Raw genomic sequence first — 20,387 nt, 5'->3', positions numbered from 1 at the left:
TCAGCTGTTTGAATATGAGTCCTAGGCGTGGTTTGTTGTTGCTGTATTTTTTTTTAAGATTTTATTTATTTATTTGACAGACAGAGATCACAAGTGGGCAGAGAAGCAGGCGGGGCGGGGGGAGGGGGAAGCAGGCTCCCTGCTGAGCAGAGAGCCTGATGTGAGGCTCGATCCCAGAAATCTGAGATCATGACCTGAGCTGAAGGCAGAGGTTTAACCCACTGAGCCACCCAGGTTCCCCTGTTGTTGCTGTTTTTGTTTGTTTGTTTTTGGGGTATTGTGGAAGAGTCTTTGCTCAGGTTGGTGTTCTCTGAGATTCCTAGTGATTTGATGTCTTCCATTATTTTTGGAACATTCTGAGTCATTATCTCTTTAAATATTTCTTCAGACATGTGTTCATCTCATTTCCCTCAAAGGTTCTAATTAGTATGTTAGATCATTTGGGTGCTCTGTTCTGATATCCCCCCTACTCCTTCTCTCAGCTTGGGTGATTTCTACTGACCTATCTTCAAGTTTTGGTTATTTTTCCCTCAACTGTGTCAGGTGTGCTGACAGAGGCACTCTTTGTCTCTGCTATTGTGTCTTTTATTTCCAACATCTTTTTTTTTTTTTAAGATTTTATTTATTTATTTGACAGCGATCACAAGTAGGCAGGAAGAGAGAGAGGAGGAAGCAGGCTCCCCGCTGAGCAGAGAGCCCGATGTGGGGCTCGATCCCAGGAGATCATGACCTAAGCTGAAGGCAGAGGCTTAAACCACTGAGCTACCCAGGCGCCCCTATTTCCAACATCTTTATTGGACTTTTGCTCATAGTTTCCATCTCACTCCTCAGACTCCCCCTCTGTTCATGCATGTGTCCACCTTTTCTACCAGAGCCTTTAACATATTAATCACATTTATATATCATATTCATCTTGTTTTTTTAAAGTGTATTTATTTAGTAATCTCTACCCAATGTGGGGCTTGAACTCCCCCCAAATCAAGAGTCACGTGTTCTTCCAACTGAGCCAGCCAGGTGACCCTGATCTTAGTTTTAAATTTCCCATCAGGTAGTTCCCACATCTGGGTCATCTCTGAGCCTAGTTCTGTTGATTATTTTCTCTCTTGACAGTGTTCTTGTGTGTGTGTGTGTGTGTGTGTGCACCCACGCCTCATTTTTATATTGAGTATCAGATATTATGTGTAGGATGGAAGAAGCTGAAATAAGTCATATTGTGCCTGGAATGGGCTTCTCTCTCCTATTTCTAGGCTGTTAGGAGGGGAAGTTAGGCTAGTTAGAAGTTGAGCTGGGGTTGGGTTTTGTTGTTGCCATGGTTACCTTCAGTGTACCACTGGTTTCAAATTCCTGTGATCTTACCTTATGCTTGTAGCAGGGCTGATTTGCCAGAACCTTTTCTCAGTGTTCCATCCTCACCTTCAGCCTTGGGCTTTTTGTGTACACCTCAGGGAGGGTCACTCTCCATGATCTTTCCCCCTTTCCTGTGGTAGACTGCTTTGTGTGTTACTTGTGCTTGCTAGCCTGGGGTAGGGGCAGGGCTGGTTATCTGTTGTCTCTGTCTAGGCTCAGAGGCAGACTGTGTCCCTGCATCTCAGGAGTGGGGCTTTTCTTCCCCTAGTTGCAGGAGACTTCAAATATTTGGGCCCTAAATGGTTTCCTGCCCACCCTGCAGAGGTGTTTCTTTTCCCTTCTCACAGCTGTAATGGGTCTTCACCTGTACCCTGAAGGCAACAAGATTTGCTGCTTAAGCAAATCTGGCCCATCTGGCTTAAGGCCTTTGCTCCCCAGGACCAAAATGTCCCATCAGTGGTTCCTGCCTTTCCTATAGCAGCAAACAGTCCTCCTCTCCAGGCTTGCACCACTGGGAGGTTTCCTTCAGTCGCTCCTGCACTGCCCCTGGTCTTTCTCATGAGTACAAATGGAGGTCGAAGGAGAGGAGCTAACACGCAGGTAGCAACCTCCCTTGTGTCTATGTCTCCCAGGGACCTCCATTCTCACACTAGACTGCACTTGGCCTATAGCAACCAGATAAAAAATGTCTGCAGGACTCTCACCTGCTTCGTTGTTTATGCCTGTTGTCTCTGTGTGGTAGAAACATTAGAGAATGTGTACTACCGTGCATCTCCTTCCAACTCCTCCTTCAGCAAGATCATGTTGGCTGGTAGCCTGAAATTGGCCACAGTGGGAGTATTTACACCACAGAAATCAGTAAATGCTACAAACATGGGCTTCCCCCCTACCGTGAGAGCCAGTTGTTAACCATTTATCGGAACACCACCATTTGGGGAAATCCCATAAGGTTGACTGTGGAGATCGGTGCCTTTGGTGAGTGGCTTAGTGGCCTCCAGCATGAGTCGGGCTCAGCAGGGTCACGGTAGCTGTTCTCAGGCCATCTCCTCTGCAAGACAGTCACCAGAACACTCACCCTGGGGAGGCCCCTCAGTGTTGGAGCTGGTGTAGATTCATGCTTCTGCCCTCTCTCCCTCCTTTTCCCCTCAGAGCGCAGCCAGGACAGCACGGCTGTGGCACTCTCAGACTCCAGTTCGACACAGGACTTCTTTAATGAGCCTGCCAGCTCATTGGAGAGCTCCCGGAAGCTCTACGTAGAGAAGAAGCTGCCTGTTCCCAGTTCCCAAGCAGGACCGACTGGTAAAGACCTTCAGGGGGCCACAGAGGAACGAGGTATGAAGACCTAGCTGTGTGTGTTAGAACTGCTTTGGTGACCTGTGGTGGTCTGGGCAGTCTAAAGACAATGGGCCCCTGAGTGGCCTAGGCTCAGCCTGGCTCCTGTCCTCACTCTTCCGCCTGCTGCTCTGGGACCTCAGCTGGGCAAGTTACGTACGTCTCTGGGCTTCTGCTCCCTATAGAGTGGGAGCAATCCCAAGGCCCATTCCAGGGGTTGTGAGGATGAAACGAGGGAGCTCAGGAAGGCGCTCTCATGGTGCCTGGAGTACAGTGTGCACTTGGTGACACATATCGTTGTTGTGACCCCTGTGGCCCAATGTGGGAAAGCCACTTCTGTAACATGAATGCCCCAATTTTTTTTTTCTTGCTACATAGTTACTAAAAAAGTCTTTGGATCCTAAATGTCACCAATGTGTTTTCTTTTTAGTCTGAGTCACATCAGACCTTTAGGAAAAAGTGCCCCCTTTTTCGGGCAGGGGGCCCTGATCCAACCCCAGGGCACGCCCAGCTCTCATGGGTCCCCCAGGCTCCCTTTGTGGAAACCAGTGGGCAGAGCCCCAAGTCCAGCTCGTGGGAGAGCATGGGCAGGCTGTGTGTCCGCAGAGCCACTCTGGGGCTGTGGCTGGGCAGCCGGCCGTGGGTTTTGAGAGCTCTCCCACCCTGGCCAGGGCTTGCCGAACAACAAAAGCAGCAGCAGCAACCACCCAGACCCATGCCCAGTGGCCCTGTGCTGGGCCTATTTGAACTCCTTTTGTCCTCCCAGTCACCCTAGAAAACAGTCCCATGGCTCTTCCCATGTTACAGGTGAAGAACCTGAGATTCCGAGAGGTTCGGGAATTTGCCCAGGGTTAGTCTGCACACTTAACCTTTGGCCCATTCTTCCACTCTGGGTGGGCTGGGACGGGCAGCTAGGGTTGGCAATGACTCCCCTAGGATGTGTCTGCACAGGCCCTGGCTGGGAGAGTCAAGGCTCAGCCTTGACATGTAGATGCGGCCAGAGCTCTTCATGCTGGTGATGGCCTATCCCAGCCCTCTGCTCCTCACCTGCCTCCCTGTCTGGCCTTAGCAAATGGTAAGGCTGCATGTCCTGTAGGCTGGCAGAGGTGCCCCCGTTAGGGGCAGGGAGGAGGACATGGAAGGTGAGGCCAGGACCTCAGTTTCTCACTAGACGCTTGTTATGCTGTCCGAAACTGATGTTGACATTCTGCAACTGACATAAATACACCCCAAGGAGTTTGGAAGGGGAAGGAGAAAGTTACCAATAGGGCCATGCTCTAATACAGCAAGTCTTGTTCATGTCCAGGTGAGGCCTATTGTCTGTGTTCGTCAAGCACAGTGATCTGCTATGGGTGCTTTTGTATCATCACAGGCCTCTCTCCACTGTGCTTGGAGAAGTAAGGGATGGAGGCTGGGGTGCTGAGCCAAGAGAGGGTCAGCTATAGTCTGGGCTGGGCTGGGCTGGGCTGGGCTGGGCTGGGCTGGGCTTTCTAGACATACGGGGGCATCCTACCCCTGCCCTCCTTCCATTCTGAGCCAGTGGTTTAAGCAGACAGTATAGGGACTTGCCACTGGTAAAGAAAGTTTGAGCAGAACCAGTCACCGCAGTAGCTGGTGGGCTTGAAGGGAAGCATTTTACTTCTGTGGATATAGCTCTCTGCTCTAAGCCCAGCTTTTCCCTGTAACCACAGTGAAGTTGGTGAGCTTCCTGTCGGGAGAGTAGGTGCAGCAGGGAATGTGCTCTGAGCCTACACCAGGCATACAGCATAGGGAGCAGTGTGCATTTCTAGGCCCGGCTCTGGCCAGTGGTGGTTTCTGAACCCCCTCCTCCGGGCTCCTGGCAGGCAGGAACCTGGCACCAGGGCTGCTGCAGCTTTTGGCCCCCTACAGGAAACCAGGATATGGTTTGGGCCAGGGCTGGGTGTGTGCCCCTACTGTGCTCCACACCCCAGCCCTTCGGGTGTACCCTTGTGGGCGGCCCTGCCACCAGCCTGCTCCTTCTGTCACGGTCAGTGGCACAGGGCTTGCTCACAGATTTCATGGGCATTGTTGAGCAGCAGGGTGTAATGGAACCCAAGTTTGTGCTAGGCCCTGGGTGCCAGGAGGAAGTCAGGCTGGCTCTGACAGCCATGCCCTTTCAGGTGCCCTCCCTCTCACGGTGTCCAGTGGGCACCAGCTCCTGAGGACTCGCCTCTCCTCTTTACTTCTCCACTTTGGTTTGTGACAGGATGCTTCCAGGAAGGAGGTTTCTCCACAGGTGACTGTTCCACTACAGCTAGCTGAAGCTCTCCTTCTTAAGAGACAGAGCTTCAAAAAACATATAATGTGAATGTGCAGCAGTAAAGGTTTATTGTTTTTTAATGGAGGAAAAAGCTGCCCAAATTTTACTACCCAAACACAAGGCCACTCTCTTATATCACTCTGAGGACAGCAGAATTTGTCAACAGCTTGTGGTCCAGACAGTGGGACATGGGTGCCCAGCCTGGGCCCTCCCTGCCACCTGGGCCCAGAGCAGGATGTGGGTCGAGGATGCTGAGACAGCTCCTAGGCACCTCATTCGGGGACTGCCATCCTGTGGCTGTGCCTGCCCCTTGTTGGTCAGGAAGAGGCCTGATGACCATGCCTGAGTGCCACGTTCAAGACAGGTGGGGGTGGTGGTGGCCAGAGTGGGAGGGGGCCTGGTGTGTGCACTGTGGGTACTCTAAGCCAGTCCTCATTGCCAGCAGTGGGCATCAGGGTGGCCAGAACATTGCTTTTATCTGTAGGAGGAAGTCTTGCTTTCATGCTGCCAGGGTTAGGACTGGGCTTCCTGGCTGGGAAGCACTGTGTAGGCTTATTGACATTTCTGACCCCCTTCCTTCCACTAACGTGGACTGTGAGGCTTATTCAGCTGTAAGAGTGGACACTGCGGGTGAGGTGTGTCACCCATGTCTCCGGGCCTCTTCAGGCCACCTGGATCCCAAGCAGCTAGGTTTTTTGCTCATTCTGGGATTGCGGTTTTTTCCTCTCTCTTCATATGTCTTCACACATGCCCTCTGAGCTCTCTTTGGATTAATTCTTGATCCTCTGCTCACTTTCCTTAAGAAAGTGTGTCTTTGTGTGTGAGCACACGCTTAGCATCTTATTTGAATCTCAGGGAGGCCTGCATCTTTGTCCTGTTTCCCTATCTCCCTTGTGTCTAGCACAGGGCTGGGCCCAGACTGGTTGTTCAGAATGTGTTTGTTGAGCAATATTTGAAATGTATCCCTTGAATTGAACACTGGAAATTGGGCACATTTTTGAGTAAGGCGATTGTGTCCCCTGTAAGACGCCAGCCCTGAGCAGACTCCTGGTTGCTGTCATCGAGCTCTCAGTGGGTGCCTGTGGGACCTGCGTGGTTTCCTGAGCTCCCCTGAAAGGAGAGCATAGTGTCGAGATCAGATGTGACCTGCTTTCCCATCGTTCAGTCAGCTTTAAACTAAAGCCTTTGCTAGGCTCTAGATGATGGTGGGGGAGAGGGGCATCCATGCATAAATGCAATGGTATGAGTGGTATCAAAAAGGTGGGTGCACAAAGCTCTCTGCAAACCCCACCCTGGGGCCAGGGAGGCCTGCAGGAGGAGGTGACAGCGAGTGCAGTCCTGAACATGAGAGCAGTGGGCGAGGCAGGGTAGGGAGTACAGATGGTATATCCAGAAGGAGCAGCAGCGGAGAGGTAGAAATAAGGAGCAAGGTTTCCCCCATGGTTGGTCTCAAGGTGTGAGGCCAGGAGGGGAGCTAGGAGGAATGGCAGTACTTGTGGGAGGTGGCCTTGTGCTGTGCTGAGCAGCTTGACTCTGTCTTGGTCAGATTCTTTTCTTGGCAGAAAGAGCTTTATGTGCACCTGAGGTCTGCATGGTTTTGCTTAGGGGAACTCGGGACCCTAGTCCCTGACCACTCTGCCGTGCCGCAGCTGGCCCTAGCCTTCTGGCTGTCACTACAGTTGGGAAAGGCTAAGGGCAGGAAGGGGCTCAGCCTGTTGTGGCAGGCAGGCTTCAGAGTGGTGCCGGGCTGCTTCTCTGGCCTCCATGCAGGCCTTGCCAGCTCCTGGGTGCCCAAAGAGCCACCTTACTCCTGCTGCTTGCCCCTACCCTCTTCCTTCCATCCCTCCCTCTTGGTCCAGCCATCTTCTTCTGCAGCCCCTGCCACCCCACTTGTGCTCTCCTGCGAGTAAGCTCTTGGTTCATGCACAGTAGTAGCAGCATCCCTGGATAAGGATGTCGGGTAGGCTGTGGGCTGAGGTGCTGAGTGGCGGAGCAGGTGCAGTCCTTTGTGCGCCTTTCCTGGGTGTTTCATTCCATGATGGCAGTGGCCATACCTTCCTTCTGTGGACAGCTTCCCCGTGCATCTGCACAGGCCTCAGAGGCGGGACAGCCTTGTGCTGCCATTCAGAGAGAGACCCAGAACCCTGCTTGCAACCCCTGCTCTCTGCAGCCTTGGGACCCCTCTGCTGTGTGCCAGCCGGGACATCCTGTTTCACAGGGGAGGAGGCTGGGAGGCTGTGGAGGACTCAGCTGGCAGGGGCAGAGCCAACACTAGGCCCCATGCCTCTTACTGCTGGGTCTGTTGAGTCCCTCACCTGTCTAACAAGGGCACAGGCCTAGTGAGTCACCTCACTAAGGCACCTCTTTTGCTGGACCACTACCGAGGTGACTTTCTTTATCTTCTCACCCACAGGGAAAACTGAGGAGTCCTTGGAGAGCACAGAAGGCTTCCGGGTCACAGAGCAAGGCAGCCAGAAGCCTGCTGCGGAGCCCCTAGCCTCTGCCTGCATTGCTCTCAAACCCGCAGCATCTGCACCTGTCCTGTGGGACGGGAAGAAGAGAGCTGACCCCCCAGGGGAGCCAGCAGCCTTTCCCCAGGGGCTGCCAGCTGGGGCGGAGGAGCAGCGCCAGTTCCTTACAGAGCAGTGCATCGCCTCCTTCCGCCTGTGCCTTAGCCGCTTCCCCCAGCACTATAAGAGCCTCTATCGACTGGCCTTCCTCTACACCTACAGCAAGACCCACCGGGTGAGTGAGCTGCTGGCCCACTTGGGGCAGGAGAGGGCTTTGATCTTCCCTGGGCCACGAGCATCTGAGTGTTGGTGGAGCTGCTCAGGATCTTTGTAGAGGTGCATGGAAGGGATGGGATAGGAGAGATATAGGGGGGTGGGGCCATCCAAGAGTGCTCCAGCTTTCTGATGAGAGTTGGTGGGTTGCAGCAGGGAATCATGGGAGGAGTGGGTCTGGGGATCCTGAAGCAGGATCTCAGGCTCAGGTACTGGCTGCAGGCCGAAGGCTGAGCTGTTGTCTGTGCGGGCTGGTATAGGGACTCTCATTCAGTGTGGCCCCATGTGCACATCCCCCAGATGCCCTGCAGAGGCACCCCCTCCTCTCTGTCCCAGGGCTCTGATGCAGTCTCTGTCCCCTCCAGACTCATCTTGTGGCAAGGTCTCTGTACCATCATCCTGCCCCTGGGCTTGCCTCCCCAGTACAGCTGCCAGAACCATCTTCACAGCCTCTGCTGCATGGGGGTTGGGTGCTGACAGCCTCCTCCAGCTCTTTTTGGAAAGCAGATGATGTAGCAATTCTTACAGCTGTACCCCAGGCTTCAGCACTCTCAGGGGCTTCCCGGCCAGACTGCTTCTGCTGGCATGTTGCATCTGTGCAGGGAATGTGGCACTTGTGCTCTTCTCCTTCCTTATGCATCTGGGAGGCACTGGAGGAAGTGTCTTGGTCACAGCATCTGCCCCCACCGAGCTCCATTCTAGGAGACAGGCAGATTTTAAAATATGCAAACAAGCAAATAAAGCTAGTCCCATTGTGACACATGCTACGGAGACTATAATGGGGGACCTACAGTGGTTGGGGGCAACGCCATGAAGGCACCCATGAAGCTGAGACCTGTAGGGTGGCCATGGGCAGAGTAGGGGACAGTGGACAGGTTGGAGTACAGGCAGAGAGTCCCAATCAGGCAAATTGTCTGGGCATGTGGCAGTGTTGGGTAGGTCAAACTGGTGTGGGTGAGGGCCAAAGAGGGCCAGGGTGTTGGGGTTAAGCAGGGGCAGCCCTTGGAGTCTGTCTGTAGTCTGTAATTTTGTGTGGTTCCCCTACTCAGTAAGGTCTGGGCTCAGAAACTTCTTCCTCCCAGAAACTCCTTTTCCCCCACTCCCCACTGACCCCTCCCCATCAGCCTCTGTAGGACCTCTGAAGAGCCAGGAAGGGCAGTTGGCTGGAGAGATGGATGCTGGTTTGGCGCCAGTTACATGACAGGAAGTTGTTACTTGACCAAATTCTGTTTGGGGACTAGGCACAGATAGGTGCCCTGTCATAGTCTTGCCTGCCCAGAGTGCTCACGTGACTTTGTGCAGGGGAAGAGCAGAGCAGAGCAGGGGAAGCTGGTGTTGGTGGGCCTGGGGAAGGATGGGATGTCTGCCTCAGGGCATCTGGCTCTCCTGGCTGCCACTGAACCATCTGAGCCTAGTTCCCTCACTGGTCAGCCTACATTTTGTGGTGGACCTTACCTTTACCTACCTTTACCTTTACCTTACCTACCTTTTGTGGTGCCCTGGGCCTTCGGAATCCAGGTAGACCTATGTTTTAATAAAACCCTCTCTGCAGCAGTCTTCAGGGACTGATGGCTGATGCTGCCCCTGCCCCCCACCATGTTCCAGTACTGCTTTGGGAACTTTCCTTCTTCTCTCCTTTGAGAGCAGCAGAGCCCCATGTAGGAAGGGACACAAGCATCCATCATCGGGATCTCTGCTGCCTTGGGTATCCCTGTCTTCAGATGCTCCCCCCAAGCAACCATGCAGCTTCTCCAGCTGTGGTCGGCTCTTAGCAGCACTTGGAGCTTCCTGTGCCGAGCCAATACCTTCCCCACACTGTGGCAGGTGATCTTCTCCAGAAGCAGTTGCTATGACAGAATTTGGGGTACAAGGTGCCTATTAGGGAGGGATCAGCCACTATGGAAAAGGGGGGTGAAGATGCAGAGTTAGATGGAGGGAGAGCTGAGTTGCAGTGCGGCCCCACAGAGCCCCCAGTATCCAGCCCCTGCCTCCCCATTGAATGGCTTAAAGCTCAAAGGAGATGATACATGTAAAGGGCCCCACCTGGTGCGAAGCATAGGCTGCCGTTTTCCCTGCCTGTCCCCTTGCTGGATGAGGTTTTTAGAAGTGGAAAATAGTATCTATAATTTAATCTGTAATTAAAAATTAGAAGGGGGATATCCACTGTTCTGCCACCCTAAAACAAAAGCTATTTCGTATGTGTATTTTTTTCCAGTTCTCGTGCACACACGCCATTGATTATCACTTCTGCGGCTCTTAGATACTTCAGGTCCAGGAGCTGGGGGTCTTGGTCTCTCTCCACTTCACATCTGGATAGCTGGCTCAGGGTCCCACAGGGGGGATTGACACCCTGGCATTGGCTCAGGTAGCCTCACCCCGGTCCAGTTGCTCCATTGCTCCCCCCGCCATTAGAGCATCTGTGCTCAGTTTGCCATTTTGTTGCTATTTCTGTGAATGTCCCCCAGGTCACCTTGGTTGCCCTCTGATGGTCTGGTGGGTGGGTGGACCCCAGCGGATCCAGCCATCACTGGTCATGGGGATGGAGGCTGCCTTGGCTTCCTTCCCGGAAAACCTTCTCACAGCCCTCACACTCTGTTTCTGTTGGCTCTTCTGTTAGCTGCATTCCCAGGCTGGGTTCCTGGGCTTTGAGAAATGGAATGCTGGTCTTGATTCCGAGGAAGACCCCCTTTCTTACCTAGCAGTTGTCTATGGGTGCTGGGTGTGCCTCAAGAGCTCTCTAGGCCACCACACCACACACCACCCTAGGCTGGTGCACCCCAGCTAGCTCCACTGGCTCCCTTGCTGACTTGACTCAGAGACCTTTGCTGAGCAGCAAGTGTTACCCAGCTTGGATGGCAGGTTGTTAACACCGCACTGCACTGAGAGCCTGAGTTAAGGCTGATCCTGTCTGGGGCATGTCCTTGTCCTGGGGGCTGGGTGTCGTTCTGCCCAGGCCCTGGGTGTCAGTTTGTCCACAGATCTGGGGGACACAGCCAGTGCTCTCAGTGACTAATGTAGAACCATTAGCCAACAAGCAGTGACTGCTTTCCAAACACAGCTGTTTGGTAATAGACACTTCCCGCTGTGTATATTTAACAGCAGCACATTTCTTCATAAAATCCGCCTGTGGGCTTGGCAGTGGCATTTTCCTGTTGCCATCTCATGGCTCAGTGGCCAGCTGGCTGGAGCATCCATTATCCCTGTCTTCAGAGAGGCCCCAGGGGCTGTACAGGTTGACTCCAGATCCTTTGGGTCTTTCAAGTTTTCCCAGCTGAAGAAGCTCTGTTCTGTTCAGAGGATTCCCCACTCCAGGCCTCTGCAGAGAAACTACCCTAGGGTGCAGGGAACCATTTGCTTAGCTGCTGGCAGCAGGATTTCTAGGAAAAGGAAAGGGAATGTGGGCTCTGAATGTGGGCTCACCTGGGTTCAGATCCCAGCTGAGCGGGGGCATGATGATAGGACTCTTGTGGTATTTGCGCAGGTGATGGGATGAGGGGTTGGGGGCCTTCCCATTGAGCCTCTCACCAGGACCCCAGAGCCCATTTCCTCAGTGTCAGCATCTCCCATGGCTCCTAGCTCATCTGTTAGGTCTTCTGACTGGAGCTGGCTGAAGCTGCCCGTGAGGGACCCTTGCTGCCTGCCTAAGGCCTTGCTCCTGCCCAAGGTTGGCTTTGCTGTGCACAGGCTGACCCCTGGGCCTGCCAAGGCAGGCCTCCTGCTGTTCTACACTGAGGGCCAGGGATACCTGAGGAAGCAGGGCTCCTTAATGCTCCCCTCACCCTAGGGAAGATCACAGGTGCTGTTGGCCATAAGGACCGTAAGTCTACCTATTACATCACTTACAGTTTCCAAGATTATAGTCTCCACCAGGATTTTGAGACCTGGACTGTCAGTCTATGCTCAGAAAAACCTATCTCTTGGAATCCCTGTGAACAGCCCAGTAGAGAGACCACATGGCATTGGGACCTTCTTTTGTGAGGCTTCTGAAATTCACTAATGAGATCCAGAAAGAAGGCTGGGGTATGGGTGCCCCTGTCCCAGTTCCCCCCACCCACTGCCTGTGGCTCAGCTGGGGAACTTCAGCACCTCCTGCTACAAAGGAGCCTAGAACAGAGTGGGTTATAAGTTGGTCTTGAAAAAGAACAAACTTAGAGGATTCATATTTCCCAATTTCAGAATTTGCTGCTGATCTACAGTAATCAAAACTGTGAAATATTATTTAGCTTTAAAAGGAAGGGAATTCTGACACGTGCTACAACGTGGATGAGCCTTGACGACATTATGCTCAGTGAAATAAGCAAGGTACACACAAAAAAATCAAACACCCTATGATTCCACTTACACGAGGAAATAAGTCAAAATAAGAGCAACAGAAAGTGGAATGGTGTTTGCTAGGGGCTGGGGGAGAGAATGGGGAGTTGTTTAATCAGTATAGAATTTTAATAAATTCATTTCATAAAATGGAAAAGTTCTAGAGGTCTGTTGCACAACAATGTGAATATGCTTAACACTACTGAACTGTACACTTAAAAAATGGGTAAGGTGGTAAATTTCCACGTGTTTTGTACCACAGCTGAAGATAAACAGTGTGGTTGGTACTAGCCTAGGAGTAGGTGTATGGATAACAGACTAGAACTGGGAGCCCAGAAACAAAGGCATACATCTACGACCAACTGATTTTTTTTTTTTTTTAAGATTTTACTTATTTATCTGACAGAGAGATCACAAGTAGACAGAGAGGCAGGCAGAGAGAGAGAGAAGGAAGCAGGCTCCCTGCTGAGCAGAGAGCCCGATGCGGGACTCGATCCCAGGACCCTGAGATCATGACCTGAGCTGAAGGCAGTGGCTTAACCCACTGAGCCACCCAGGCGCCCTGGGCCAACTGATTTTTGACCATAGGTGTAGTTTGACCTGGCAGTGGTTTCTCAGGTAGGACACCCAAAAGCACAGGTGATAAAAATAAATAATAAGAAACGTGACACCATCAAAATTAAAAACTGGTGCTTCGGCGTGCCTGGGTGGCTCAGTGGGTTAAGGCCTCTGCCTTTGGCTCAGGTCATGATCCCAGGGTCCTGGGATCGAGCCCCGCATCAGGCTCTCTGCTGGGCGGGGAGCCTGCTTCCCTCCTCTCTCTCTGCCTGCCCACTTGAGATCTCTGTCTGTCAAATAAATAAATAATTAGTTAAAACAAAACAAAACAAAACTGGTGCTTCAAAAGACAGTATTGAAATGAAAAGATGGTCCACATCAGGGAGAACTATTTGCAGATCCTGTGCAGGCGCACCTGGTTATACTGTGCTTCATGTGATTACACCTCGCAGACACTACGTTTTCTACAAATTGAAGGTTTGCTGCAACCCATTGTTGGGCAAGTCTTTCAGCACCAACAGCATCTGGTCACTTTGTGTCTCTGTGTCATATCTGAGTAGTTCTCACGATATTTCACGCTTTTTCATTATTATTATACATATATTTTTAGATATTTTATTTATTTATTTGACAGAGATCACAAGTAGGCAGAGAGGCAGGCAGAGAGAGAGAAGAAGGGAGACAGGCTCCCTGCTGAGCAGAGAGCCCTATGCGGGGCTCTATCCCAGGACCCTGAGATCATGACCTGAGCCAAAGGCAGAGGCCTTAACCCATTGAGCCACCCAGGCGCCCTATCATTATTATTATATTATAATGATCTATGATCAGTGATTATGACTTGCTGAAACTCAAATGATGGTGAGCAGTTTTTAGCAATCAAGTAATTTTAAATTAAGGTCTATACATTGTTTTTTAGACATAATGCTATTGTGCACTTAATAGACTATAGTATAGCATACACATAACTTTTATAGGCACTGGGAAACCAGAAAGTTCATTTGACTCACTTTATTTTGGTATTCACGTTATTGTGGTCTTGAACTGAACCCACAGTACTTCTGAGGTATACTTATTTGTGATATGGGACTTGTGTTTAGAATATACTAAAAAACCAAAAAACCTCTTATAGCTCAATAATTAAAAGACAACCCAGCATAAAAGTAGGTAAAGGATCTGAGTGGACATTTCTCCAAAAGAGATATACAAATGGCTGATAAGCACAGGAGAACATGCTTAACACCACTAGCCATTGGGGAAAGGGGACTCCAGATCACACTGAGCTACCACTTCCTACCTACTAGTCTGACTAGAATCAAACATTTCAGCCTCTCCTCCTGGGGGGTCTGGGGATGAGCAACCACCCCCTCACTGGCAATTCTGTGGGGGCAAGGGAGTTGAGCACCAGGGCTACATGCCCCCTTCTTAGAGACTAGAGTTTGTAAACACTGGTGCTTTCCAGAGGAAGTTTCCTCTGGGGACCCTCTTGTTGAAGTTACTGCCTTTCCTAACCTTACTTTGTTTTGTGCTCATTGCTGGGTCTCAACTTGGGGAATGTTCTTTCCATTCTCTGCTCTTGCTGGTCCTCCCAGGTCACTTGACATCTTAAGAGAAAGGTCAAGAAGCAGACTCCACTGCGGCACTAAGGCAGCCTGGCCTAGGTCAGCTCCTCGGTGTTGTTTTGCACAGCACCTGACCCAGGCAGGGTGAGCGGGAAATTGAGGCTCTGAGGGGACAGCAGCTTGTCTTGAACGCCTTGGTGAGGATGTGGCAGGGCCTGGAGCTCCTGGGGCTCAGATGTTTCCTTTGCCTCTACTTTCCAAGTGGGGGAGACCGAGGCCTTCTAACTCACATCCCTCACCTGGCTGGGTGGCTGGATGCCCAGCTTCTTGCTGAAGCCACATGCTCACTGACTGGCTACTTCAGGCTGAGCCAGGAAAGGCTTACTGAGAGCCCTCGTGTGGGACACTGAAGCTTTAGCAGAAGCAAGGCTGACATGCCAGCTCCTGTGAGCACAATGGCCTTATGGTAATTGGGCAGCTGCCAGTCAGTGTGGCAGGAGGCAGGCAGTGAGACAGGGGTGTGGCACCCCAAGTGAGGAAAGAGAGGAGAGGAGAAGGGCCTGTTCTATGGAAGAGGCCACCATTCTGGCGCTCGGTGCACAGCTGACCTCTGGGCCCTGGGCTGACGCTCTGCTCATCTGTCCCCAGTGCCCAAGTCAAGGCTTGGCTTGCAGTCAACCTACACTTGACCAAAAGGTTTTCCTCCCACCCTCCAGGGTGGGCGTGAGCCTTGCTTGCTCTGCTGGGGGATGAAGCTTACCTTGTGCCATATGGATTTTCCCCTCTGAGCTGGAGCAGCTCTCTGACAGTTAGCATCCAAATTGTCACCGAGAGGTAACACCTGGGTGAGAATTGCTCAGGAGCCTCAGGAACATGAGATGGGCAAGGGGCTATTCAGCCTGCCCTGATCATAGGCCTGGCCCTTCCCCAGACCCTGTGATTAGAGTGTGTCCCCCTCTCAGCACTTGTCCCCTTCCCAGTATGCCTGCTGGAACCTGAGCCACCCCTCCAAACAACAGCTCACGGACATCAGACCAACTTCTGTGGCCCAAAACCTGTGTAGGGTGAGCCCAGTCCCAGTGTCTGTGTAGGACTTGTTTGGTGAGAAGCTGCCTCCTGCCAGGAGAATCTTGACTGTGCTGCTGCTGCCTGTGATCTCCAGAGAAGCCGCTGAACTTTGACTTCAGAGTCAGCCTATGCTCTGGTGGAGAGACTGGCCAGCTGGGCTGTGAGCACCTGCCCCTCACCCATCCATTGTGGGTCGTTTCCCACCTGCCTGTGCCACCAGTTCATGTCCAGACCCTGCAGAGTCAGGTTAAATGAGAGCCTGTGAGGAGGGCCATGCATGGTCCGACTGGATGGCTGTGAAGTGATTGAACTTCCAGGCTGTGATACAACCTGGGAGACCCTGCTGCATACACACAGTGAGTGTCCCAGGAGCAGGTGGTAAGCCACACGTTCCAGGTCAGACGGCAGGACTGGGCACGACGAGGGCGTGCCAGCCACAGAGCAGGGTGTGCTCCACCATTCCTTCAGTCCCTGCTCCCTTTCTGTATGCACAAAATGATTCCAGGCCCCAGGCTCCCCATGCAGAATCCCTGGGATGCTGCTCATCCAAGCTAGCCAGGTTGTTTTTTGTTTGGTTTTGTTTTGTTTTTATGGGATTTGCAAAAGGAAACTTGAGATTTGTCTCAACTTCAGAATCTCTATTATGCATTTCAAAGTCTTTCTGCAACATGGTTTGAAGATTTTGCTGTGCCTTTGGGGAGGAGGGACAAATGGCCCCCATAAGGGCCCACTGTCTTCCTTGTTCTCTCTCAGGAGGAGGAGAGATATGGATCCCAGCAGTCTGAATGGGTTGAATACTCTGCTGACAGCACCCATTATAAATCATACTCAGTTTGGAAGAAGTCACTATCACCTAGTCATCCCATAGACCATGACATGGTCGAACCCCTGTATTTTAGTACTGTCCTGTGTGCATCTCTGCAGGCTCATTCATTCAACAGCTGTCTCCTGCATTGTCAGGTGCGAGGCCCTTGCCTGAGGGGCTGGGATACAGTGGTATGCATAGCGAAGCCCCTCACCTTGAGTGCGTACAGAGGGAATGGAGAGTAGAAACATACCTAATGGCGGTTAGTGATCATCTGGGAGAAAGATGACGCAGGAGAAAGGGGGTGCAGTGGGGGATTGTGGCTCTTTAGGCAGGGAGGTCTGGGAAGGCCTCTCTAAGCAAAGGCCTGAAGCAGGTGAGGGAACTAGGCAAGGTGATACCAAGAGAGGCTTCTGGGTGGACAGCATAGCCCACGTGTGTGCCTTGAGATGGGAATGGGCCTGGCAGGACTAGAATCAGCTAGAAGCCTGTGTGACTGGCTGGGGGTTGGGGCGTGGGGGGAGATGTGGTCAGAGGTCATGAGGGCTTGGGGAGGCAGGAAGGAGCTGTGGGGTATCATTCTGAGGTTAAACCAACCTCAAGGTCCTATGTGTAAGAGACTCGGGCTGCTGTGTAGCGAGTGAGAGGGTTTGCCAGTCATGCCTCAGACAGCTCTATCCAACTGCTCATCGGAAGAGGCTTAATGAAGGAGTGATTTACAGGGGCCTGGGTGGACATCAGGAACCCACAGGGAAGAAGTAGTGCAGAGCCCTGGGCCAGCCCGCGTGCCTATGCAGCAGGCTGCCTGTCAGAGCTGTTCGTCCTTGGTAGCCAACTCTCAACACCAGAGGGAACTTGGAATAGATGGCTCTGCTCTGGTCTCTGCCCTTCTCCACTCTCCCACTGGTGGCTCCTGCTGGCCAAACCTGCCCAGCAGCCCTGGGGTTGCACTTCAGGCCTGGCTTTTCAGGTCCGTGTGGGGAGAGCAGAGGGGAAGCAGTGGCACACTTTGCCAAGTCCAGGGGCAAGGCCAGGTCCTTGGAGAAAATATGGGAAGGCCCGGCTTGGCAGGGGGAGTGGGTTGCATGGGTTGGGGTGTTCTCCCCAAGGTACAGGTGAGGAACTTGGTGCATTTGTGGACAGTTGCTTTCCATCTGCTACCTCTGGCATTCTTCAGCTGACCCTAAGAGAGGCCTGATGGTCACTGCCAGTCCCATCCTCCATGTGGGCAACTGAAGCCCCAAGAGGTTAGTTATATGACCCCCAGGCTGCCAGGCATTTGTTCGTCTGTTCCTTCAATAGCGCTTCAGAGTGTGGCACTGTGGGCCCTTGTGAAGAACTATCAGGCCAACCTAGGGCTTCTGAATTACTGTTTTTAAGAAAGAACAGAGAAGGGTATCTTGAAAGATGGACTTCATGTTCTAGTTTGCCCAGCATGTGAGCTTCCCAACAGCTTCCTCGGGTGAAGGAGCCCAGGGTGCTGGCTCTACCCCCAGTGCTCCTGCTAGACTGCCCACCCCACCACGCATAATTGGTACTCTCCTGCCTCGGCTCCTCCAAATGACCGACCAGCTCACACCCTGCCCATTCCTTTCACTCTTCCCAAATATCTCACATCTCTTCTGTGGACCCCACAGAAGGCCTAGCCCCTGAGGAGCCATTGGTGAAGAAGTCAGATGGTGTCCCTGCCCTCATGGGGCTGACACACAAGAGGGTACAGACAACAAAGCCATTGGAGGGTCAGCAGAAGAGGCTATTTAAGGTGGCCATGGGGCTGTGGGGACTGTATTTGGGGCAGGTGGGGTGGGGTGAGATGGCACTAGGCAGAGAGACCTGTAGGGACCAAGGTGGGGACAGAGGCAGGTGTGGCTGTAAGGCCACGCATGATGGGAGAGGGGAGGGAAGGAGGGGAACTTGCATGTGTGTGGGTAAACTTGAGTTATGATGCTGGCTCTCACTCTCAAGGAGCTGAGGCCTTCAAGCAGATGAGTCAGGAGAGTCCCTCAGCCTTATGGCAAGATAGGGGTGTCCAGGTGCCAGACAGTGTAGGATGTTGAGGTGCCATGTGCTTCTGGGGATTTTTTTCCCCACCTCTCATCAGGACTTTGCCCTCCATCTGCCCCATTTGGGCCTTCAGTCTGTTTTGCCTTCTGTCAGAGGAGGGTCTGTGCACTAAGCTTTAGGGGGCCTACGGATCCCAGGAAGACTGTTGCTGTTATCTGGCAAGTGGCTCCGTGGTGTTTCTTCCATTCCCAGGGGGTGACGGTAAGCTGAGGCTCCAGGCCAGTGGCATGGTGGCAGGTTGCTCAAGGCCTGAGACGGGGCTGCCTTGGAGCTACACATAGCATGACCCCAGGTAGATTTGTAAAATGACTTGCCCACCCTGGGGTGGGGGTGCAGGGTAAGAGCCCAAGCCTTGGAGTCCCTTGGGTCTGGACCAGAATGCAAGCCTGGCTCTGCCGCTTCCTGGCTTGGGGGGCTTGGACCAACTCTTGGACCTCCCTGAGCCCGAGTTTCCGTGTCGGTGAACTGGCGATACTGAGGATGAGGAGTCACGTGCTGGGCCCTGCCCAGGTGGCATCATGACTCTTGCCACCCCACAGTGTGCAGCTGCAGGGCAGACTCTGCAGTATAGGTGTGCTGCCGTGGGGGAACTCCCCCTGCCCCTGCCCTCCCCAGCCTGGCGCTTGTCAGTTCTCCAGGCAGATTTCTTTGTCTCTGTCAGCTCCCATCTAGGGCCTCAGAGAGAAATTAGCTGAGGTCTCCTGTGAGCCGTCTGGACGCTTTGTGCCTTAGCCATCGATTGGCTCTCTCTGGCAGGCCTGGGAGACAGCTGAGGAGCCTTGTTCTCTGCTGGTGTGCAGGGGCCAAGTCTGCAGGAGGCTAATTGACTGTCTTGATCGGGTTTGGCAGGCCTCCCCTTTCTGTACTCAGTTGTCAAGTGGCTGGTTTTCAGGTCTCTAGGAGTGCTGGGACCTCTCCTACAGCCTCCTCCCTCCCTGATCCTCTACCTTCTGCCTGACTGTTCGGTTGGGAGGGCTATCTTAATGCAGGTGTTATGGGAGAAGCTGCAGAGCAGCTTCTGGCAGAAACAGAAGCCCTCCAAGGATGTGTGTTCCTGTCCCGCTGCCTTGGGGCCTGGAATGAGATGCCTGGCTCAGGGAAGCAGGGTCCCCCACTCTCTCCACCCTGGCCCTGGTGCCATCTCTCTCATGTGTCCCACAAGCCACATGGAAGTCTTTGTTGTATTTTATTTTCTTGATGTTCTTATGAAAATCACAGCCACCACAGAGATGCTTCTTTAAGTCTTATTTCCCTACGCTTCTCAAACTGCTGCTAACTGGACACTTCCCTTAAATCCCAAAGGAACCCCAGAAGGGGCTTTCATGTCATGACTCCAGCTCCATAACAGGTGGGTGCAAACTGTAGCTCAGGTGTCATCTCCCCGAGGAGCCTCACTGACTTAGACTGAACCATAGGTGAGTCCCCTTTGTGCCCTGTCTCCATGGTCATGGTCATGTGGACTCACCTGTCATGTTTGAAGTGCAGGTATTGGTCTTCTGTCTCATGTCCCTTTCTGTGAAGGTCCCCTTCATGGCTGATTAGACTGGCAGCCTCTCACATCTCACTTGGGAGAGACTTTGAACCAAGTGGCACTGAGACCAAGGGATCATGGCTGAGTACTGATAGAGGTTGTGAGCTTTTCGGCTTCCTAGGCAGTTGCCCTGACTGCTGGAGGTCTGAAGCTTTATCTTCTCTTTGGGTTCTATGTCCCAGGGCCCTGAGGAACCCTGAGAAGCTTGAACTAATCTGAGTTGGATCTTATTCCTTGAAATGAAGCACACCTGACCCACCGTTTCCCTGCTCCACGCTTCATTTGTCCATGGCTGACCCTCCCTCTCCCGGCCAGGCTTGTAACCAGGCTCAGGAGCTTCCTAATGAACTGTCTGGGAGGCGGGGTCTCTGAGCCATACTGCTGTGCTGGGCCCTGCTCTGGACATTGGAATGTGAACTGCAAGTTGATCCCCCTGGCGCATGGGAACTCATAAGCTAAAGACTGGGACTGAATAGTTCGCTCTTCTTCCTATGTATAGGGCAGAGTGGCCCCTGTGTTCCTGGTCAAGGGCCCGTGCTGAGGGTCTGGGACTGTTGCTGCCTAGGTAACCCCTCTCCTCTGCCTATTTCTGCCTCCCCCGTATGGGGGTGAGAAGAGGTGCCTTGGCCTTTAGGAAGCCTCATCATTCACCATGAATGGCTGTGGCATCAGCCCCTGAAGCCCTAGAAAGGCCTGAGAGTCATGGCGAAGTCATGTCTCAGGAGACTGTAGCTGTGGTTGTCCCTCC

At 52.7% G+C, this 20,387-nt stretch overlaps 1 protein-coding gene across 13 annotated transcripts in view; it reads left to right on the top strand.

Annotated features, from left to right (window-relative positions):
• The window catches only part of CABIN1 (calcineurin binding protein 1), a 156,540-nt gene that overhangs the window by 88,394 nt on the left and 47,759 nt on the right, over positions 1 to 20,387 (top strand). For all 13 annotated transcript variants that reach the window (XM_046024472.1, XM_046024470.1, XM_046024479.1 and 10 more), the window contains 2 exons: positions 2,497 to 2,679; positions 7,374 to 7,705. In XM_046024472.1, coding sequence (XP_045880428.1) covers positions 2,497 to 2,679; positions 7,374 to 7,705 — 515 coding nt within the window. The remainder of the gene's footprint in view (positions 1 to 2,496; positions 2,680 to 7,373; positions 7,706 to 20,387) is intronic.

The sequence above is a fragment of the Meles meles genome, chromosome 12, assembly GCF_922984935.1.
Source record: "Meles meles chromosome 12, mMelMel3.1 paternal haplotype, whole genome shotgun sequence".
Taxonomy (NCBI): Eukaryota; Metazoa; Chordata; class Mammalia; order Carnivora; family Mustelidae; genus Meles; species Meles meles.
This window is presented reverse-complemented; position numbering and strand designations above follow the sequence as displayed.